The sequence below is a fragment of the Schistocerca piceifrons genome, chromosome 2, assembly GCF_021461385.2.
Source record: "Schistocerca piceifrons isolate TAMUIC-IGC-003096 chromosome 2, iqSchPice1.1, whole genome shotgun sequence".
Taxonomy (NCBI): domain Eukaryota; kingdom Metazoa; phylum Arthropoda; class Insecta; order Orthoptera; family Acrididae; genus Schistocerca; species Schistocerca piceifrons.
In genome coordinates this window covers 330,560,347-330,585,133 of record NC_060139.1, presented here as the reverse complement: position 1 = coordinate 330,585,133, position 24,787 = coordinate 330,560,347, and the positions used below count along the sequence as shown (strand labels likewise).

The following is a 24,787-nucleotide window of genomic DNA, read 5'->3' as shown; positions in this document are numbered from 1 at the left end:
CTGCGTGGTGTCTGTCTGTTCTAAGTCGTGTCTCCCTACCACTTTCGCGCAACGACGCCCTAAGCGTGTTTTGTAGGGAATTGACTAGTTTGAACCTGGGACCTGTTGCTGGTAAGGAGACGCCAAACACATATGACATGTAGAGTTCAGAAGAGTTCAGTGAGACTAGCAATGATATAATCAAATACTTAATGATTTCAGCGTCAGCTCCACTGCACTCCCTGTAAAAGAATCTCAATACTAACTAAATTTAGTGGAAGGGGTTCAAGGCTTTCCTATTTTTAGTCAGCTGGTAAAATAACGTCGAGAAAGTAGTTAAGTTTACCATTGAAGTTTTTATTCTACTCACAAAACATTGTTTATAAATTGCACTATTGATAAAAGGAAATATTTTAATACAAGATGATAAAAACCAACTGCGTTCCAACAAAAACGTGAACGAATATTCCCTGAATGGGTTTACAAGTTCTATAATGGATCGAAGGACGACCTATGCCATATCACACCTATAATCTAGATTTAAGTTAAGTTTCATAAAAGAGAAAACTGTCAAAATGGTCTACAGTGATCCTCAATTATCTTTAATTACATATTTAACTTCTCGTAAATTACAGTGGCTGATTTGGCTTCTCAATAATTATATAACAGAAAAATCATTGCATTTCAGATTTTAACTTCTAATAGCAAATGTGAATACCACGAAGTTTAATTGACGATCGACACTAGTATTACGTAAAAAGGGGATGTAACAGATGATACTTCTGCAGTTCTGAGTGAAGCCTTATGCGCTCAAAAATGCGGCATCGCGTGCGTTCATTACCTTGTCGGTGGTTAGGCAGAGTCAGGGGACGGCGGGCGGCGCAGCTCCGCACACCTCGCCTCTCCTTACTACAGTTTACTGAAATGGGTTTAAGAAAAGGTATCTGGCTGTGACCAATCAGGGTCTCAATGTTAACCTTAAGCTCCGCCTACAAAAATTCTGTCTATCCAATGAGAAACGTTATACTTTTCGTGGTGGGGCAATGTTTTTTATGTTTGCTACGCAACAGAGACGCGTATAGTCTCACGCTAAAACTTGCAAGTGGTGTGGCCCTTTTAGTGTTATCGTAAGATCTATACTGTTCATCTGGAGGGCTCTATCTTTTAACATGGGCTAGGGGTGGTCTTGGCGGTCGGCTGGCGACGTGAGTGTCCGTCCCTTGTCGTAGGGCCTCCTAGCCAACACGACTCTGCTCGCGACTTCTGTTCTCGTTTCTCCCCTCGGAACTGCGTCTGTTTCACGGTGAGAAGGTATGACATGAATTTAGGCGTTCTTGTGTTAGTCTGTGGTATTCCATTTGCTCACTCGTTGATCGTATTACTTTGGTTAATTTAATGTCAGGATTTATTCGGAGCTATGTGACATACTGCCGGATTTGCTATCATGTCAGGGTTTTCATGGAAGGTGTTGGATTTGCCTGACACCTTACAATATTCTCACAATGTGTATGTCAATCCTTAACGTGCAATACATATTACTATAACAATGTATCTAGTAAACAGTCCAAATAACTCCCCGAGACTATTTAAAAACGCCTTGTCAGTTTGCGTATAACAGAAGAGCAGTAGTAGCATTCTCTGGTGTCATTCCAGAGCATACAAAAGGAATGTTTAGTGACGCACTGGTAAGATACTAGACTCGCATTCGGGAGGGCGACGATTCAACTGCTCTTGATATTAACGATAACTTTGTAGCCAACGTGATGTTAAAGCCTAAACAACCTTCATGAACTGTGAAAGTTACATCTTCATCTGTATATTTCCTTACACCACTTAACACAAATTACGAGGCGTGTTTTTTAAGTAATATCCGTTTTGTTGTAGACATACGGCAAGGAGCGCGTGCGTCGTGTACCGACATGCCTCGGGAACAACTATGCTCAGTTTCAGCTGTGTAGCTAACCTGTGCGGTTCTCTTCTGTGCTTTCAAAATGTTAAAACTATCAGCTCGCCCGCCGCGTATGAGGTTCACTCAATGATACGATTTTTGTCAGCAAGGAACCTGTCTGCTGCAGAAATTCATCGACAGATTTGTGAAGTGTACGGTGATACTGTTATGACTGAAAGCAAAGTGCTTAAATGGGTACGAGAAATCAAAGATGGCTGTGACAACGTCCATGATGAGGACCGCTCCGGTCGCCCTTCTTTGATTACAGACGATTTGGTGGCTTCAGTTGAAGCGAGGATTCTTGAGAACAGGTGCTTCCCAATAAGAGGTCTCTCAAACGAATTTCCTGACGTGTCGAGATCAGTACTTTACAACATTGTTTCTGAACACCTAAAGTTTAGGAAACTGTGCTCCCGTTGGGTCCCGAAACTCCTAACAAAGGACCGCAAAAACCAAAGATTTGAGTGTGAGTGTAAGTTCTTGACTCGTTATCACGAAGAAGGTGACGGCTTCTTGAGTCAGATCGCAACTGGAGACGAAACATGGGTTTCGCGTATCACGCCCGAATCGAAGCAACAAAGCATGGAATGGAGACACACACACTCGCCTGTAAATGTGAAGGCCAAACAGACTCTTTCCAGCGCAAAATCACGGCGTCGGTGTTTTCGGATAGGCATTGTGTTTCGTTGGTCGATTTCATGCAACGAGGAACTACTATCAATGCAGAAGCATACTACCAAACCCTGAGAAAGCTATGCAGAGCGATTCAAAACAAAAGACGCGGCATGCTGACAAAGGGAATTGTCCTTCTTCATGACAATGCAAGACCTCACACTGCAGGTCGGACTCGCGATTTATTGGACAGTTTTGGCTGGGAAGTTTTAGATCATCCACCCAACGGTCCTGATCTTGCGCCGAGCGATTACCATCTGTTCCTCCACCCCAAACAACACCTCAATGGCAACCGTTACAATGATGACGACTACGTGAAAATGGCAGTGAACTCTTGCTTGTCGGAGCAGGCGGCAAGTTTTTATGAAGAGGGTATATTAAAATTGGTTGAGATGTATGATACGTGATCGTACAAACTTGGCAACTATGCCGAAAAATAGAGTGAAGTATGTACTTTCTGAAAATAAATTTACTTTTTTGAAATAACATTTCGTTGTGTGCTTACGTTCAAATGGACCTTACTTAAAAACACGCCTCATACATACAAAGTATTTCACATAACGAGATTTGTTCTTTAACTTGCAAAATAATACGATGGTGTGCGAAACTTAAGGACGAAATAAACTTTCTCATTATGTGTCACTGCCAAGCAATATGGCTCGATGAAACTTGGCGTACACATAGAAAGAACTGCTGCACAGAAGAAAACTGGAAGAAATGCGTAAAGACGCGTACAGAATGACACCTTTATTCAAAGACAATAATAATTCCACCGAAGTCGCTGCGATCTATGGTGATCCCCTGTATATTCCAGACGGCGGGACACGGTTCTTAATAGGGTGTGCGATCATCACGGACGGCAGTACGTGCTCTGCAACGCGCTACTATCCTGGCCACGAGTTCGGTAAGGAGTTCCAGGGATAGGGCGTTCCATTGTTGACAACTGCTGGATGGTCGTTGTAGCATGAGGATGTACTGTTGTACATCTTTCCAACGCATTTCGCACGTGCTCTGTGAGATTTAACTCAGGGGAAACGGGCAGGCCAGTGCATTCTCCGAATATCCTCTTGCTCCCTCACATGCGCAGTTAGATGCGGTCGCGCATCTCGCGCGCCGAGGATTCTGTCCAAACTTAATTGAGTATGCAGATAGTTCATCCATCTCGAGAATCGAGAATTTCGGCGATTTTTGCCTATTATCGATATCGACATTGACAAGATATCAGAAGACGTGACATAAATGGCCGTATCTTTTGATTGCATCGATGTAGAAACTTAAATTACCTACACCGCCAAGGGACCGTAGAGATAGTATGTGATATAAATTTCAATTTGATACTCCTACCCCTTCCTGAGAAAGAGGAGTGTTAACAGAAGCACAGACAGACAGACGGACGGACAAGTAAGCGATCCTATAAGGGTTCCGTTTTTCCCGATGGAGGTACGGTTCCCGAAAAATGAAGTCAGGGCCGAAAGCAACTCTGAAGAGACGCACATGTGGAACGAATACAGTGTCACGTTAACGTTGGCCGGTGGGTGCGCCGTGTTCAAAGATCCCCATGCGGAATTTTACCTCCCCACACCACAACATCTGGACCACAAGAATTGTCATGTTCTACGAGGCGTGTTTTTTAAGAACCGTTTTGAAATTTAAAAAAGACATGCTAAGATATCTCAATGATTTTATTTTTACACGAAAGCCTGTACCTTAATCTACTTTTCTACATAATTTCTGTCAATATTGAGGCACTTGTCATAACGTTGTACCATTTTTTGAATACCCTCCTCACAGAAGTCTGCCGCCTGACTTGTTAATCACTGCATCACCACTGTGTTGACTTCGTCATCGCCTTGAAGACGCTGACCGCCCAGGTGTTTCTTCAAGTGCAGGAACAGATGGTAGTCACTGGGAGCAAGATCGTGGCTGCACGGAGGATGATCGAGAGTTTTCTATCGAAAAGATGTGATGAGATCTTTTGTTTGATCCGCCACATGCGGACGGGCATTGTCTTGCAGCAAAACGATGACCTTGCTCAACTTCAGCTTGCTTTGATTCTGGTGTGACGTAGGCCACCCATGTTTCATCGCCCGTCACAATTTGGCTGAAGAAATCATCACCGTCGTTGTGGTACCGCTTAAGGAAAGTCAAGCACTGTCTAAACGTTTGGTTTTGTGCACATCCGTTACCATTTTCGGTACCCAACGTGCGCACAATTTTCGGTAATTCAAGTGCTCGGCCACAACGCCATACAAAACACTACGAGAAACACTAGGAAAGTAATCCCGCAAGGAGGAACTCGTAAAGCGTCTGTTTTCTCTCACATTATTGTCCACTTCCTGCACCAAACTTTCTTTAAGGACCGAAGGACGCCCACTCCGTTGTTCATCATGCACATTTGTGCGGCCATCTTTAAATGCTCTCACCCACTTTCTTACCATTACATCATTCATAATGTTTTCACCATAAACTGCACAGATCTCACGGTGAATATAGATCCCTTTTAGGCCTTTATCACTAAGAAATCTTATAACAGCCCGTACTTCACAGTCTGCAGGACTCACGATTATCGGAGGCATCTTAAACACTCAGAACACAATGCAAACAAGGAAGAATCAGACTGTGATGGCGTCAGTGCGTAGATTAAGGTACAGGCTTTCATGTAAAAATAAAATTATTGAGATATCTCAGCACGTCTTTTTTAATTTCAAAACAGAACTTACTTAAAAAAACACGCCTCGTACAATGTTTTCGGGTGCGTTATGTAGCCTCATACGGTGCGAGGTGGGAACACATATGAAACATTACTCTTTCCGCGGATCTACGAGGTGTGAACACATTTTATTTAATTATCTTCCAGAGAGTTACAGCAACGTATCATAATATTTTAAATACAACATTACTGTTTTCTATCACGTAGCTGATGTATTTAAACCAAATGTGTACAAATCAGTCTCTCTCTTCTCTGTGAAGGATTTGCAGCATCTAAGACTAGGTTTCGAGCTTACGTGGCGTAAACCGTCAGTTAAAAACAGGAGACAGGTGGTGCTGACTAATTTGCTGAAGCTATATAACCCATTGAAGTACTTAGCCTTCAATGTACAATGCTACTGGATTTACAATACAACCTGACATTAAATTTATTACCTCGGTTCCGGCAATTAATCTGCGCGTTGACGCAAAATTCAGAAAACTACAATTTGGCGTTTTTACTTCCATTAAACGTTGTTAAAAGTTGGAAAATGCTAGCAGCTATCGGCGACTGAAACAATAATCTTTGATTTGATGTTATATTTACTCACGAATTCATCCAGTTGCACTGCAGGGATCCTACGAGAGTAGAATAGATCTCTGACGCATTTGCGTAGACGCATAAATCGTGTTACCCACTTCTCAACAGCACGAAAATTTATACTATGTACACAGTGTCAGTGAGAATGACGATACATTTCGTAGCGCTACGATTAATGAGAAATTTACTTAGGAGGGAACGCGATTAACTGGCTGGCTAATGCGAAACATATCTGCGGCTTACAAAGCAGTTTGTAGTATTTCTTTCAGTATATAATTAGGCACAATTACTGAAGAAGCTACTTAATATATGCTTTTTTTTCTTTTCTCTCTCTCTCTCTCTTTCGCGATTTCTTTGGAACGCAGGTTGCGGTAAAAGACTTTGCCTTTTCGAAGTTGCTTTCGCACTTACTTCAGTGTCAGCGTATGTTGCAGCTGGCCGGGGCGTCATATCTGGAGATCCACGAAAAGGGCGGTGGCATTTACTTCACGGTGGAGCAGACGACTAAAGCTTCAGATGATGAGCTGTACGCGAGCCTCAAGGAGCGGCTCACGAAGATGCTGCAGGCAGGTCAGTGTGCCTCCAACACTTAGCATGCAGATATTCCATATGCATACACTGTCCTCTTTAAGTATGGAAACACCGAGCGATTATCGACAATGGAAAGGAAATACGTTATAAAATTGTATTTTATTGTTTCCTAAATGTTTGTTAAGCTCAAAAATACATAGGTAAATGCAACTATTAAATTTTCGATCCCTCAGAGTAACCACCCTTTACTTTAATCACTGCCTTGCATACTCTCGTCATACTATGGATCAGCTGGAATCTCCATTCTTGCTGCAACGCCTCTCGGATCGTCCTGTCGAACTCGTCTCATAGTGGCTCGACTAGGTTACAGTCAAAGGGCTGTGTCCCTAAAGATTTCACTTTGTTCTGACACTAGCGTCATGTATGTTTGGAATCGTTGTATAGCTGCAAGACAAACCCATACCCAATCAGACGCAAACCAGATGTCTTGGCATGTCGCAGGAAAACATGCATGATAATCCTTTTGTTTCATTTTTTTATCTACCTGCACGAGATCTCCGACTTCATTCCCGCCAAAAGACCGCGTACCATCATAGAACACCCTCCACGCTTCACAGTTGGAATTACGCACTGAGGATTCAAGCGTTCACGGGGTAACCGGCGCACGAATTCACTGAGTTTACTTCTAAGTATTCTCTTGAATTCATCAGTGAATAAGACTCTTTACCAAGCCCCTGCTGTTCAGTATTGGTGTGCGGCAGCCTACTGAAGTTCTTGTTAACAGGACGCAACAATCGTCTGCTTGCTGCTACACAACCGTGGAGGTTGTTTTCTGCCAGGCGCCGTCTCACTGTTGCCTCACTCACTGGTGTATCCCTAGTAGTCAATATACGGACGCTTATAAATCTGTTACGTTTACTAGCCAGTACCAAATACTTTATCTTGCGTTGTGATATCTTCCTCGGCGCTTCTGAGAGAGGACGAAGACCATAGGAGCATGTATCTCGATGCGGCTGTGTGTTATTCACAACTCCAATGATGGAAATCTCCAGTTTCTTTAACATTTGTCGGACACTGTTGCCTTCTTGGTGCAAAGTGATAATCATTACCCGTGAATCATAAAGACTCTGGCAGTTTGGGGTCATTTTCAATTACTTTCGCTGCTTATACTAGCTTCTTTCGAGGTGTGTCCTACCTTCATACAAACGGAACTACAACTGAACAGAACTGTAAACAACGTACACTATGTGATCAAAAGTATCCGGACACCCCCAAAAACATACGTTTTTCATATGAGGTGCACTGTGCTGCCACCTACTGCCAGGTGCTCCATATCAGCGACCTCAGTAGTCGTTAGACATCGTGAGAGAGCAGAATGGGGCGCTCCGCGGAACCCAGGGACTTCGAATGTGGGCAGTGTCACTTGTGTCATACGTCTGTACAGAAGATTTCCACACTCCTAAACATCCCTAGGTCCACTGTTTCCGACGTGATAGTGAAGTGGAAACGTGAAGGGACACGTACAGCACAAAAGCATACAGGCCGACCTCGTCTGTTGACTGATAGAGACTGCCGGACGTTGAACAGGATCGTAATGTGTAATAGGCAGACATGTATCCAGACCATCCACAGGAATTCCAAACTACATCAGGATCCACTGCAAGTACTGTGACTTTTAGGCGGTAGGTGAGAAAACTTGGATTTCATGGTCGAGCTGCTGCTCATAAGCCACACATCACGCCGGTAAATACCAAACGACGCCTCGTTGGTGTAAGGTGCGTAAACATTGGAGATTGAACAGTGGAAAAACATTGTGCGGAGTGACGAATCACGGTACACAATGTGGCGATCCGAAGGCAGGGTCTGGGTATGGCGAATGCCCGGTGAATGTATCTGCCAGCGTGTGTAGTGCCAACAGTAAAATTCGGAGACGACAGTGTTACGGTGCGGTCGTGTTTTTCATGGAGGCGGCTTGCACCCCTTGTTGTTTTGCGTGGCACTATCACAGCACAGGCCTACATTAATGTTTTAAGCACCTTCTTGCCTCCCATTGTTGAAGAGCAATTCTGTGATGACGACTACATCTTTCAACACGATCGAGCACCTGTTCATAATGCACGGCCTGTGGCGAAGTGGTTGCACGACAATAACATCCCTGGAATGGACTGGCTTGTACAGAGTCCTAACCTGAATCCTTAGAACACCTTTGGGATGTTTTGGAACGGAGACTTCGTGCCAGGCCTCACCGACCGACATCGATACCTCTCAGTACAGCACTCCGTCAAGAATGAGCTGCCATTCCCCAAGAAACCTTCCAGCACCTGACTGAACGTATGCCTGCGAGAATGGAAGTTGTGATCAAAGCTAATTGTGGGCCAACACCATATTGAATTCCAGCATTACCGATGGAAGGCGCCTCGAACTTGTAAATCATTTTCAGGCAGGTGTCCGGGTACTTTTGATCACATAGTGTAGCTCTACACAGTCGTACCGTCTACTGGCGTCACCTGGCGTGTTTAGTATAACTTATTGGACAGGTAAAGTCAGTTTATTTGACACTGGTCAATACTAATATGTACCAACATGTATGTATATGTACAATAGATATCTATACAGTATTGTGTCATTATTAATCGTTAGTTGAGCATGTTATTCCGTACTCTAACCGATAATTCGCAAAGATCACCTCCATCTTGCTCCATTGTAATGCGCACCATGATGTTTCCAAACTTACAGACGGTAGTGTACATCAAAGTCAGCTGCATGCATCGTACTTGCCGAGCCAAATGAAAATCATAACATCATTAGCCATATTTTAGATTACATTGCAAGAACAACAAGACTATCATATCCTTTTACAGATACTGGATTCAGAAAAAAAGTCCTTTATTAGTCAAGATCGCAGTTTATTATTTTTATTGATTACTAGATTCAACTAAAGTTGTGGTTCAAATGGCTCTGAGCACTATGGGACTTAACATCTGAGGTCATCAGTCCCCTAGAACTTAGAACTACTTAAACCTAACTAACCTAAGGACATCATACACATCCATGCCCGAGGCAGGATTCGAACCTGTGACCGTAGTGTTCGCGCGGTTCCAGACTGAAGCGCCTAGAACCGTTCGGTCGCAGCGGCCGGCAACTAAAGTTATTTACCATCTTCATGTCACAGGATAAGATTAATTTTTTTCGTGAATAATCTCCATCATGTAGAATACATCGTCATAAATTTTGTGTAAGCAGAATAACTTCAGTCTGATTGTAGATCTCGATGAAATAATGTAAAATCATCGTTATCTGAATCCAGCAATTGTAAACAATTACACACTGCGTATGTCCGACCTCGCGATGTCAAGAAACAATATTATATCCGACTTAATATTTATTAAGCCCACTACGAGCGCTCAGAAGTGCTGAAAAACAGCGAAGTTGTAATTCTGCGAAGGAAGGAACTGAAATATTTATGTTATTATGTGTTAAGAGAAACAAACGGCTTTCCTCATAGAGAAAATTCGTATTATGAGGAAATAAATTGATTTTTTTACAATTGTCATTAAGCTGGATTTAACACACCGTGCTGTTTTTTCTTCCGTCGCGTAGCCGGAATTATAGCTGGCGTCCAATAAAGATTACCTTTTAGACATTCTCCTTTTTCCTGGAGGTGGTAGATCTTTCTTTCCGTTCTTCTAATATGATTTTATGCCGTGTGCAATAATAATGGTAGGCGATCGGACTTCTTAGCAGTGCTTTTTTTTCTCTCCCTTCGCTGATTAATATTTGTGTGCTGGTTTTCAAATAACTCAAGGAGACAATAGGCCTATTTCAATTTTTCTTGCAGCATAGAGGGTGATGCAAAGGATGTTAAAATTAAATGGATTTTTCATTGCCTAAAATTGCAAGGCAGGCCTTTGGTTACTGGGTTTAAATTTCGCTCCCATTCCTCTCAATGCACTTTCAGGGTCTGTCCATTGTTAACTGTAACGCCCAATGGGCAATTTGGGCAGGGATAGAAGCGACGATCTTGGTGATGCGGTGCTTCAAGTCGTCCAAGTTGCCAGGTTTTCTGGCAGACAGATGCTCCTTGACCGCGCCCCACAGCCAAAAATCGCGTGGCGTCATGTCGGATGAACGTGCTGACCATGGGAGAGGACCGCCGCTACCTGTCCAACGCTTCCCGAACGTTGTTGTTGTTGTGGTCTTCAGTCCTGAGACTGGTTTGATGCAGCTCTCCATGCTACTCTATCCTGTGCAAGGTTCTTCATCTCCCAGTACCTACTGCAGCCTACATCCTTCTGAATCTGCTTAGTTTATTCATCTCTTGGTCTCCCTCTACGATTTTTACCCCCCACGCTGCCCTCCAATACTACATTGGTGATCCCTTGTTGCCTGAGAATATGTCCTACCAAGCGATCCCTTCTTCTAGTCAAGTTGTGCCACAAATTTCTCTTCTCCCCAATTCTATTCAATACCTCCTCATTAGTTATGTGATTAAATCGTATTAATGAATTTTATTTACAGAAAATAAATGACAGTACTTAAGTTTGAGAATTTACAATGGTGTGTCGCAAGCAAAGGGCGACATGCAAACAAGAAATCCGTTCAGTATATACAATGCTACATAGTAGAAGCGAAATGACTAGTCTTGATGTTATTGTTGAACTCGCTGCTGTAGAACTCTTAGAACTGGGGCCGTGGCCAGGCGACACGGCGCTTGTGTCCTCTTAGTGTATACGGCGCTGCCGTCGTATTGTCATCCTGGAGAGGGGTCCGTCAGCTTGCTATTGGCTGACGTCGCCTCACAGCCCTCTCTCTGCTCTAACATTCCCGCCTGGCATGCCGGCGCTTGACTTTACGCCGGAACATTTGGTCCAAGTTTCATCGAGCTGTGTTACTTGGCAGTGAAACATCGCGTGAAAGTTAACATTGGTCCTTAAAAGGGTAGACTGGGGTAGAAATTATTTGAGCCTAATTTTTTATTGACATAAAAAATTCCTTAGAGTCTATTTTTTACGATTCATTCATGTATAGAGTGCCACAAACGTTAAAATATGTTAAAATGTGATTTACTGTTTGGGGATCTGGCATATTCGAGCGCTCGAATGCAACCGACGTGATGTTATGATAGTTGCCGACGGAATAGAGGCCCTGTTACTTTTGGATATTACCACAGGAGGTGTCAGTATCAACTAAAATACTGTCCTCAACAAGATTGATCTTGGTAATATAATTCGTTCATGATAAACTGTCTGAAAGCAAGAGCTTGTCTCGTGTGTGCTTAACTTATGATTTCGCTTGTTTTTCATACGTAGCAAAACGGGAGTGTTTGAAAATGACAAACATACTTATGCGGATAGAAAAAGTTCGAAATGTTATCCCAATCGTACAAAAAACGCGTCGATAGGTAAGTGGAAGCCAGTTAATGGATATAATTTCGTCAAAATGAGAGTGTTTCGACACTGGCGATTAAAAAGACCAACTGTATGGTGCTGGCAATGCCGCTTAAAGCGTTTTTTAAATTTTCTCTCTTAAAAACGCAAGGTGAAACATTTAACGCTTGTTTTTTCGAAACAACATTTTTCAAGTTGGCGGGAACTATAAATCATGAAATATAGACGCAGTTACATTATTCTTTTTTGTAAGTTGTGAGTCGGCGATTTTTCTGTTGTGGTACGGTACGTAAGATTCTCGCGATACATTTTAATTTAGATTTTTGCTGCACGTTTTTATAACGACTTTTTTGTCGGAAAACTTTACTTTCATTTCAGAATTCCGCCATCAGGTTACAAACCATGTTTTTTAAAAAATATCCCTACGTACTATGTTAGACAATCTCATCAGTTTCAAAGCAGTTTTTGAAATTGTGTTCCAACTTGAAAATTGTGGCGTGCAGAGTTCCCACCAACCACCCTCGCAGTCGACAAACCCAATCGTCGATGTCGTGTAGTGGTCCTCTGGGGCAACTTCTTTACTTAACAAAATACGTAATAAACTCTTAATGGTGTACAGTAAAGGTGTAAAGTCAGTTTTGTAATTTGTTTGTTATTTTATTGAAAAAAGTCATGAATATCAGTTCCAAAATCGACAGTCGCTGTTGTCTAGCCCCTTAAGTTTTGCACGCCAGTGTATTTTGGCGCAGTAGTGTATATCTGAGTCTGAACTGAAAATTTCGTTGTTGTTTGGCGCTGGTTTCACTCAGCTTTTCTATTCTTAGTACTAGGAGGTGACATAAGTCATGGCATAGCGATATCCACATATAGAGAAGGCGGTAGTATCGCGCACACAATGTGTGAAAGGGCAGTGCATTGGCGGAGCTGTCATTTGTAATCAGGTGATTCATGTGGAAAAGTATCCGACGTGACTATGACCACACGACGGGAATTAACAGACTATGATCACGGAATGGTAGTTGAAGCTAGAGTCATGGGATTTTCCGTTTCGGAAACCGTTAGGGAATTCAGTAATTCGAGATCCACAATGCCAAGAATGTGCCGAGAACACCAACTTACACAGTGATTACCTTTCACCACAGTCAACACAGTAGCTGATGGTCTTCGCTTAACGACCGAGAGCAGCGGCGTTTGCGCAGAGTTGTCAGTGCTAACAGACAACCAACACTGTGTGAAATAACCACAGAAATCAGTGTGGGACGTACAACGAACACGTCCGTTAGGCAAAATTTGTCGTTAATAGGTTATGGCATCAGACGACCGATGCGAGTGCTTTTGCTAACAGCACGACATGGGCTGCAGCGCCTCTCCTGGGCTCCTTGCATATCGGTTGGACACTATTTTGTATTCTGCCTGGAAGGCGGCGCGTGGGTCTGCTCCTGAAAACTGAAAGGTTGGCCGAATGATGAAAGCTACTAGGAGCAGGAGAGGTAAAACACTTCGGAACTGCGTGTAAAATTATAGATGTTTACTATAGGCAAAAACAAGTTAGTAAATGGTTACATAACTTTCCAATTATAAGCACGGAGGTGCGAAACCGTATTCCCGTCGTAAGTAGTACAAAGTCTCAACAGCAAACCAACACCCTCTGAAGTTTAAGCGATGTTTCCAGGCCGTCTGCTCTTTATGAAATGGGCAGAATCTGCAGCGGCGCTCGTAGAGCTGGACAGCTAGAGGGCGCTGTCGTAGTGCCAAGCCTTCGACCATAAATATAATAGACTAGCCGTGACGTCATTTTCGTGGCTCCAACATCTCTGGGCTAAAGTCACGTGAATGTTGGCAAAACATGGTTGTTTCGTGTTACGCTTATGGCTGTACTCAGCGTTTTGTCGGGGGAAATGCCATTACATTTCACGTGTGTTTCTATGATAGTGCAGATGTGTTTATTGAAATCTACTGAAGTGACATTTATATGTTTTTTACACTTGAAATAGAGTATCACGTAAATTAAAGTGTTGAAAGTGATGTCTGTAAAGTCAGGCTCATATTACATTTTGGAAAGTATCTGTGATAATTCGGTTACAGAAGTAAGTATAACTGTTTCTCGTTCCTACTCATAGGTTCTCTAAGGATGAAAACCGAAGGCAGCTTTGGATACAGACCCTGAAACGGAAAAACTTTAAGCCATCTGCACGTACGTGCCTTTTTGTATATACAAGTGAGATTATAGTAAGGTAAGAGCACCTATAGTCGACACATGAAGAGAATTTTTTTCTACCTTCTAATACTATTAAATAAATGTAGGCTCCAAAGTTATTTTCCGAAACTTCAAAGTCTCACCTTTCATCTAAAATATCATTTTTTTTTAAACTGATAGTTTAAACTTTTGTAAAAATAGTAGGAACTGAACCTTTGAAGTGCACCTAAAATTGATACTCTAATATGAACCTGTTCCTAAAGTCGACAATTTTGGCACCTATAGTTGACATAATTCCCATATCCCATTTTCTTTTATAAGTGACTAGAGCTCAAAACGCGACGAATCCAATATTTAAAATTTTGACACGAGCCCACTCTTACTATTTAAAAGAATTTTAACGACATTTTACTTTAATTGATAGTTTATAGTAATTTCGTCCCGCTGCCCACCAGAGGGGCGTTCGATGTATTTGTTACATTTTATAAATGGTACTGTGAACAGATCCAGGTCAAATGTAGTTCTGACATAATTTTTCTCAAATAAAAAAGTAATTTTTGTTGGAAGCTTTTGGAAGTCAATTGAGAAATGTGGGTAAAATACGATACAAACATAGGATGGCAGACCGCTGATTTGAAATCCCGCCACGTTTTGCCAACAGTCACGTGGTTTATGTTGGAGCCACACCAGCCCTATAGCTTCTGCACAGAAGGCCAGTCTACTAGTATCTATGGTGGAAGTGCCAACCTAAAAATCTGCACCTATGCCGTGGCATCGTAGCTATCGATACCACATCCTAGACGAGTGGAAAACCGTGGACTGGTCAGATGAGTGCCGACTTCAGCTGGTAAGAACTGATGGTAGGATTCGAGTGTGGTGCAGACCCCACGAAGCCATGGACCCAAGTTGTCAACAAGGCCCTGTGCAAGCTAGCTGTTGCTCCTCAATGGTGTGCACTGTGTTTACATGAAACGAACTGGCCCCTCTTGTCCAACTGAATCTATCACGGAGTGCAGATCGTTACGTTCGCCTAAATGGAGACCATCTGCAGCCGTTCATGGACTTCTTGTCCCGTATAACGATGGAAATTTTGTGGATGACGATGCGCCATGTCTCCGGAGCACAACTGTTCGAAATTGATTTGAAGAACATTCTGGTCAGTTCCAGAGAATGGTATGGCCGCCCAGATCGCCCGAGATGAATCCCATCGAACATTTATGGGACATAATCGAGACGGGTACAGAGGCAGCATAACTCAGTATTTCTTCAGGGGACTTCCAGTGACTTCACGCTGAAATACTGCACTGCACCGGTCAAAATGAGTTTCGACACAATAGTAGAAGGTGTCGCATGACTTGTCATCTCAGTATATTACACTACTGGCCATTAAAATTGGTACATCAAGAAGAAAAGCAGATGATAAACGGGTATTCAATGGACAAATATATTATACTAGAACTGACATATGATTACATTTTCACGCAATTTGGGTGCATAGATCCTGAAAAATCAGTACCCAGAACAACTACCTCTGGCCGTAATAACGGCCTTGATACGCCTGGGCATTGGGTCAAATAGAGCTTGGATGGCGTGTACAGGTACAGCTGCCCATGCAGCTTCAACACGATACCACAGTTCATCAAGAGTAGTGACTGGCGTATTGTGATTAGCCAGTTGCTCGGCCACCATTGACCAGACGTTTTCAATTGGTGAGAGATCTGGAGAATGTGCTGGCCAGGGCAGCAGTCGAACATTTTCTGTATCCAGAAATGCCCGTACAGGACCTGCAACATGCAGTCGTGCATTATCCTGCTGAAATGTAGGGTTTCGCAGGGATCGAATGAAGGGTAGAGCCACGGGTCGTAACACATCTGAAATGTAACGTCCACTGTCCAACGTGCCGTAAATGCGAACAAGAGGTGACCGAGACGTGTAACCAATGGCACCCCATACCATCACGCCGGGTGATACGCCAGTATGGCGATGACGAATGCACGCTTCCAATGTGCGTTCACCGCGATGTCGCCAAACACTAATGCGACCATCGTGATGCTGTAAACAGAACCTGGATTCATCCATAAAAAATGACGTTTTGCCATTCATGCACCCAGGTTGGTCGTTGAGTACACCATCGCAGGCGCTCCTGTCTGTGATGCAGCGTCAAGGGTAACCGCAGCCATGGTCTCCGAGCTGATAGTCCATGCTGCTGCAAACGTCGTCGAACTGTTCGTGCTGCTGGTTGTTGTCTTGCAAACGTCCCCATCTGTTGACTCAAGGATCGAGACGTGGCTGCACGATCCGTTACAGTTATGCGGATAAGATGTCTGTCATCTCGACTGCTAGTGATACAAGGCCGTTGGGACCTAGCACGGCATTCCGTATTACCCTCCCGAAACCACCGATTCCAAATTCTGATAACAGTCATTGGATCTCGCCCAACACGAGCAGCAATGTCGCGATACGATAAACCGCAAGCGCGATAGGCTACAATCTGACCTTTATCAAAGTCGGAAACATGATGGTACGCATTTCTCCTCCTTACACGAGGCATCACAAAAACGTTTCACCAGGCAACGCCGGTCAACTGTTGTTTGTGTATGAGAAATCGGTTGGAAACTTTCCTCGTGTCAGCACGTTGTAGGTGTCGCCACCGGAGTCAATCTTGTGTGAATGCTCTGAAAAGCTAATCATTTGCATATCACAGCATCTTCTTCCCGTCGGTTAAATTTCGCGTCTGTAGCTCGTCATTTTCGTGGTGTAGCAATTTTATAGGCCAGTAGTGAACCTTTGACAAACAAGACCAGTTGCTAATGACCGACTGTAAACGCGCTTTGTTCCGCTGTGAGTAATTGGTCGTGTGCCCGCATGCAGGGACGACGGTGGCGGAGGTGAAGTCGGGCTACGGCCTGGAGGCGGCGGCGGAGCTGCGGCTGCTGCGGCTGCTGGAGCGCGCGCGACGCGACCTGCCGCTGGAGCTCAGCGTCACCTACTGCGGCGCGCACGCCGTGCCCAGGTCAGCCACCGCCAGCCCTAGTCCTTCCTACCTATACGTTGTGTAAATACAAATTAATTACAATAGTATCAAATTTGATTATTATAAATTCTGAAGAGAATGAATTGCATCGAATGGATTATCTTTCGGTCTTATATATACAGGGTGTTACAAAAAGGTACGGCCAAACTTTCAGGAAACATTCCTCACACACAAATAAAGAAAAGATGTTATGTGGACATGTGTCCGGAAACGCTTAATTTCCATGTTAGAGCTCATTTTAGTTTCGTCGGTATCTAGCGTACTTCCTCGATTCACCGCCAGTTGCCCCAATTGAAGGAAGGTAATGTTGACTTCGGTGCTGTGTTGACATGCGACTCATTGCTCTACAGTACTAGCATCAAGCACATCAGTACGTAGCATCAACAGGTTAGTGTTCATCACGAACGTGGTTTTGCAGTCAGTGCAATGTTTACAAATGCAGAATTGGCAGATGCCCATTTGATGTATGGATTAACACGGGGCAATAGCCGTGGCGTGGTACGTTTTTAACGATTTCCAGAACGAACGTGTCCCGACAGGAAGACGTTCGAAGCAATTGATCGGCGTCTTAGGGAGCACGGAACATTCCAGCCTACGACTCGCGACTGGGGAAGACCTAGAACGACGAGGACACCTGCAATGGACGAGGCAATTCTTCGTGCAGTTGACGATAACCCTAATGTCAGCGTCAGAGAAGTTGCTGCTGTACAGGGTAACGTTGACCACGTCACTGTATGGAGAGTGCTACGGGAGAACCAGTTGTTTCCGTACCATGTACAGCGTGTGCAGGCACTATCAGCAGCTGATTGGCCTCCACGGGTACACTTCTGCGAATGGTTCATCCAACAATGTCTCACTCCTCATTTCAGTACAAATGTTCTCTTTACGGATGAGGCTTCATTACAACGTGATCAAATTGTAAATTTTCACAATCGACATGTGTTGGCTGACGAGAATACGCACGCAATTGTGCAGTCACGTCATCAACACAGATTTTCTGTGAACGTTTGGGCAGGCATTGTTGGTGATGTCTTGATTGGGCCCCATGTTCTTCCACCTACGCTCAATGGAGCACGTTATCATGATTTCATTCGGTATACTCTACCTGTGCTGCTAGAACATGTGCCTTTACAAGTACGACACAACCTGTGGTTCATGCACGATGGAGCTCCTGCACATTTCAGTCGAAGTGTTCGTACGCTTTTCAGCAACAGATTCGGTGACCGATGGATTGGTAGAGGCGGACCAATTCCGTGGCCTCCACGCTCTCCTGACCTCAACCCTTTTGACTTTCATTTATGGGGGCATATGAAAGCTCTTGTCTACGCAACCCCGCTACCAAATGTAGAGACTCTTCGTGCTCGTATTGTGGATCGCTGTGGAACAATACGCCATTCTCCAGGGCTGCATCAGCGCATCAGGGATTCCATGCGACGGAGGGTGGATGCATGTATCCTCGCTAACGGAGGACATTTTGAACATTTCAGTCAGGCTGGTACGTTCTGTTGCTGTGTGTTTCCATTCCATGATTAATGTGATTTGAAGAGAAGTAATAAAATGAGCTCTAACATGGAAAGTAAGCGTTTCCGGACACATGTCCATATAACACATTTTCTTTCTTTGTGTGTGAGGAATGTTTCCTGAAAGTTTGGCCGCTGCATTTTGTAACACCCTGTACATACAAAATGTCCGACAGATGGCTCTAGACCGTAAAACGTCAGTAACTGCTACCGTGACGGGTGAGAGGTACGTCAATATGTTACAGAAAAGCCTGGCTGATAAACACCTGCTGGAACATACGATGTTTATGCAGGATGGCGCTCTATCCCATATTGCTAGACGCGTGAAAGATCTCTTGCGCGCGTCGTTTGGATATGATCGTGTGCTCAGCCGCCACTTTCGTCATGCTTGGCCTCCCAGGTCCCCAGACCTCAGGCCGTGCGATTATTTGCTTTGGGGTTATCTGAAGTCGCAAGTGTATCGTGATCGACCGACATCTCTAGGGATGCTGAAAGACAACATCCGACGCCAATGCCTCACCATAACTCCGGGCATGCTTTACAGTGTTGTTCACAACATTATTCCTAGACTACAGCTATTGTTGAGGAATGATGGTGGACATATTGAGCATTTCCTGCAAAGAACATCATCTTAGCTTTGTTATGCTAATTATTGCTATTCTGATCAGATGAAGCGCCATCTGTCGGACATTTTTGAACGTTTGTATTTTTTTTTTTTTTGTTCTAATAAAATCCCATGTCTTTCCAAGCATGTGTGTCCATTTGTATCTCTCTAACTACATTATTCCGTGATTTATTCGGTTTTCAAATTTATACTGACTTTTTGATCACCTGATATACACTCCTGGAAATTGAAATAAGAACACCGTGAATTCATTGTCCCAGGAAGGGGAAACTTTATTGACACATTCCTGGGGTCAGATACATCACATGATCACACTGACAGAATCACAGGCACATAGACACAGGCAACAGAGCATGCACAATGTCGGCACTAGTACAGTGTATATCCACCTTTCGCAGCAATGCAGGCTGCTATTCTCCCATGGAGACGATCGTAGAGATGCTGGATGTAGTCCTGTGGAACGGCTTGCCATGCCATTTCCACCTGGCGCCTCAGTTGGACCAGCGTTCGTGCTGGACGTGCAGACCGCGTGAGACGACGCTTCATCCAGTCCCAAACATGCTCAATGGAGGACAGATCCGGAGATCTTGCTGGCCAGGGTAGTTGACTTACACCTTCTAGAGCACGTTGGGTGGCACGGGATACATGCGGACGTGCATTGTCCTGTTGGAACAGCACGTTCCCTTGCCGGTCTAGGAATGGTAGAACGATGGGTTCGATGACGGTTTGGATGTACCGTGCACTATTCAGTGTCCCCTCGACGATCACCAGTGGTGTACGGCCAGTGTAGGAGATCGCTCCCCACACCATGATGCCGGGTGTTGGCCCTGTGTGCCTCGGTCGTATGCAGTCCTGATTGTGGCGCTCACCTGCACGGCGCCAAACACGCATACGACCATCATTGGCACCAAGGCAGAAGCGACTCATCGCTGAAGACGACACGTCTCCATTCGTCCCTCCATTCACGTCAGTCGCGACACCACTGGAGGCGGGCTGCACGATGTTGGGGCGTGAGCGGAAGACGGCCTAACGGTGTGCGGGACCGTAGCCCAGCTTCATGGAGACGGTTGCGAATGGTCCTCGCCGATACCCCAGGAGCAACAGTGTCCCTAATTTGCTGGGAAGTGGCGGTGCGGTCCCCTACGGCACTGCGTAGGATCCTACGGTCTTGGCGTGCATCCGTGCGTCGCTGCGGTCCGGTCCCAGGTCGACGGGCACGTGCACCTGCCGCCGACCACTGGCGACAACATCGATGTACTGTGGAGACATCACGCCCCACGTGTTGAGCAATTCGGCGGTACGTCCACCCGGCCTCCCGCATGCCGACTATACGCCCTCGCTCAAAGTCCGTCAACTGCACATACGGTTCACGTCCACGCTGTCGCGCCATGCTACCAATGTTAAAGACTGCGATGGAGCTCCGTATTCCACGGCAAACTGGCTGACACTGACGGCGGCGGTGCACAAATGCTGCGCAGCTAGCGCCATTCGACGGCCAACACCGCGGTTCCTGGTGTGTCCGCTGTGCCGTGCGTGTGATCATTGCTTGTACAGCCCTCTCGCTGTGTCCGGAGCAAGTATGGTGGGTCTGACACACCGGTGTCAATGTGTTCTTTTTTCCGTTTCCAGGAATATATATATATATATATATATATATATATATATATATATATGCACACACACACACACACACACACACACATATATATATATATATATATTCCATTTATATATATATAGGGTGAGTCACCTAACATTACCGCTGGATATATTTCGTAAACCACATCAAATACTGACGAATCGATTCCACAGACCGAAGTGAGGAGTCTAATTGGTTGCTACAAACTATAAAAAAATGCACAGAAGTATGTTTTTTAACGCAAACCTACGTTTTTTTAAATGGAACCCCGTTAGTTTTGTTAGCACATCTGAACATATAAACAAATACGTAATCAGTGCCGTTTGTTGCATTGTAAAATGTTAATTACATCCAGAGATATTGTAACCTAAAGTTGACGCTTGAGTACCACTCCTCCGCTGTTCGATCGTGTGTATCGGAGAGCACCGAATTACGTAGGGATCCAGAGGGAACGGTGATGGTCCTTAGGTACAGAAGAGACTGGAGCAGCACATTACGTCCACATGCTAACACCTTTTTATTAGTCTTTTTCACTGACGCACATGTACATTACCATGAGGGGTGAGGTACACGTACACACGTGGTTTCCGTTTTCAATTACGGAGTGGAATAGAATGTGTCCCGACATGTCATGTCAATAGATGTTCAATTTGGTGGCCATCATTTGCTGCACACAATTGCAATCTCTGGCGTAATGAATGTCGTACAACGCCGCAGTACATCTGGTGTAATGCCGCCGCAGGCTGCCACAATACGTTGTTTCATATCCTCTGGGGTTGTAGGCACATCACGGTACACATTCTCCTTTAATGTACCCCACAGAAAGAAGTCCAGATGTGTAAGATCAGGAGAACGGGCTGGCCAATTTACGCGTCCTCCACGTCCTATGAAATGTTCGTCGAACATCCTGTCAAGGGTCAGCCTAGTGTTAATTGCGGAATGTGCAGGTGCACCATCATGCTGATACCACATACGTCGACGCGTGTCCAGTGGGACATTTTCGAGCAACGTTGGCAGATCATTCGGTAGAAACGCGATGTATGTTGCAGCTATTTGGGCCCCTGCAATGAAGTGAGGACAATGTTTCAAGCGTCAACTTTAGGTTACAATATCTCCTGATGTAATTAACATTTTACAATGCAACAAACGGCACTGATTACGTATTGGTTTATATGTTCAGATGTGCTAACAAAACTAACGAGGTTCCATTTAAAAAAACGTAGGTTTGTGTTAAAAAACATACTTCCGTGCATTTTTGTATGGTTTGTATTAAACAATTACACTAACCCCTCTCCTCACGTTCGGTCTGTGGAATCGGTTCGTCAGTATTTGATGTGGTTTACGAAATATATCCAGCGGTAACGTTAGGTGACTCACCCTGTATATGAATTTGGCCAGCTATGGACCGCATACAACTTAAGACTTATGGTGTTTCTTTTTCTTCCGTTCTTCCCAGTACTTCTTCATTTTCTCGCCAACTGCTCGTCTCTGCTCATCTGTCCACACTCTCTTGGGTCGAGGTTTTGGCTCATCTTCTTCATAGTTTGCATTTTCTGTAAGTAGCCTAAAGTGATTCCTGTCGCGTATTATTTCTTCTGTAACGCCTATTTTGTTGGCGTCTTTCTTTACTGCTTCTATCCATCCTACAGTTTTTTTCAGCTTACTAACGTAATTAAAAATTTTCTTTGCAATCCATGTTTCTCCCATTCTTTTTAAATGTCCATAAAATTTTAGCCGTCTCTTCCTCATTGTATCTGTGATCTTTTCTGTATTTTTGTATAGGTCTTCATTTTTCCTTTTAATTCACCTATTTTCCTTGTTTTTCTCAGGACCCAGAATTTTTCTTAGTATTTTTCGCTCTCTTTTTTCTAGTTCTCTTAATTCACCTTTCTTATTCAATGTTAGGCACTCTGATCCATACGTTGCTTGTTACCTAATAACTGAATTATAATGTTTAATCTTCGCTTGTATGGATATTGATTTCTTATTGTACTAGTTTTGTGTTAATTTATGTGCAAATTCTAACTTTTTTATTCTTTCTTTATTTGTTGTGTTATCCAATCCATTGGCTTGGATCCACTCCCCCAGGTATTTGAATCTATCAACTCTTTTAATTTTTCCATACTGTGTGTTCATAAACTTTTCTGTATTATGTTTGTGTTCTATATACTCAGTTTTTTCATAGGATATTTTTAGCCCAGTCTTTTCAGCAATCTCGTGTAACATATCAAGCATAACTGTTGCGTCTGTTCGGTTTTCAGTTATCAATGCCATATCATCCGCAAAGGCTAAACATTTCACTTCAAACTTGTTCTTTCCTTGGCCCATGCTTATACCCTTTGTGCCTCTGTTTTTTAATGTACTTTCCCATGTTTTTACTATTTTATGTAAAACCAAGTTAAAGAGAATTGGGGACAGTCCGTCTCCTTGTCGAACTCCTGTCTTGATTTTGAATAGTTCAGAAATTTCGCCGTGAAACTTAATTCTTGATGTTGTATCTGTGAGCGTTTGTTCAACAAGTCTTCTGGTGTTTTCATCTATCCCTGATTCATAAAGTATCTGGAATAGTGTTCGTCTGTCAACTGAGTCGTAGGTCTTCTTGAAGTCTACGAAAGTAACCACTGTATTTTTATTTTGTATAGCTCTCTTCTCAAAATTGTTTTTAAATTAAGAATCTTTTCTGCACATGATCTACCTTTTCTAAATCCTGCTTGATAATCTATTTTAGGTCCTGCTTCTTCCTCTATTCTATTTAAAAGTGCTTTAGAAAGTATTTTGTATGTCACTGGTAATAAGGATATGCCCCTGTAGTTGTTGGTGTCTGTTTTATCTCCTTTTTTTATGGAAAGGGTGGATCAATGCTTGTTTCCAGTCACTGAGTATGATTCCTTTTCTCCAAATGTCTTTAATTACTTTGTGAATTATCTGCCATGTGGATAATCCCCCTAGTTTCCACATTTCTGCTACTATCCCATCCTCACCTGCTGCTTTGTTATTCTTCAATGCTTTGATAATCTTTTCTATTTCTTCTACTGTAGGTGGTTCTGATGGTGGATTTTCATGTTGTGGTTTTTGAAATTGTAACCTGTCATTAGGCTCCTCACAATTTAATAGATTTTCAAAGTATTCAGCTAAAATTTGGCAGTTCTCTTTATTGCTTAAAACCATTTTTCCATTTTTATCTTTAAAAATGTAAACTTGGTGACTGTAATCCTGTTAAAACTTCTCTGAAAGTCATATAAAAGTCTCTAGTGTTGTTCCTTTTAAAGTCTGAATCCATTTCTTCTAATCTGTCATTGTCATATTTTCCTTTCACTGATCTGATATATATATACGTGGAGATTTCTGTAAATTAGTTTTATATATATATATATATATATATATATTGTTTTTTCCGCCGTAAGTTCTTCTCATTTTTGCATTTTTGACCGTGAGTACAGTTCTGATTTTTATCGGACCACTTCAGATGCAGGCATCTACAGTGACATGATGTTAGCATAAGGCGCGGAAGAAAAAAAATCAACTTTCGTGGTTTTGCACTAAAAATAACTCTCACACTTCATACTTTCATAAAAATTATTATTCAGATAACATGATGTCTACTACATACTTCTCACAAGAATACTTCTCCCTACGAGAACTAAAGACAGCGTCTTCTAAAAAATTGAACAAAATTGCCATCATTTGTCATTCGCCTTCCAGCGTAGCAAAATACATCTTTGCCGACGCTTACAGTGGCCGCGCTAGTGTTTATTGTCATTGGTTTCTATATTTTATCGTAGCGTGTCGGGGCTTTTCCTTATGTGTCCCGCGCCCAGGTACCCGGGTTCGAGTCCCGGCGGGGTCGGGGATTTTCTCTGCCTCGTGATGACTGGGTGATGTGTGCTGTCCTGAGGTTAGTTAGGTCAAACTGTGATTCGCTTAATTGATTGTATTTATTCAAGTAATTCATTAATCTGTCTTTCA

General features: G+C 43.4%; 1 protein-coding gene across 1 annotated transcript in view; it reads left to right on the top strand.

Moving 5' to 3' along the window:
* Positions 1 to 24,787, top strand: part of LOC124776591 (probable imidazolonepropionase) — a 182,962-nt gene that overhangs the window by 67,399 nt on the left and 90,776 nt on the right. The window contains exons 4-5 of the mRNA XM_047251649.1: positions 6,323 to 6,458; positions 16,875 to 17,016. Coding sequence (XP_047107605.1) covers positions 6,323 to 6,458; positions 16,875 to 17,016 — 278 coding nt within the window. The remainder of the gene's footprint in view (positions 1 to 6,322; positions 6,459 to 16,874; positions 17,017 to 24,787) is intronic.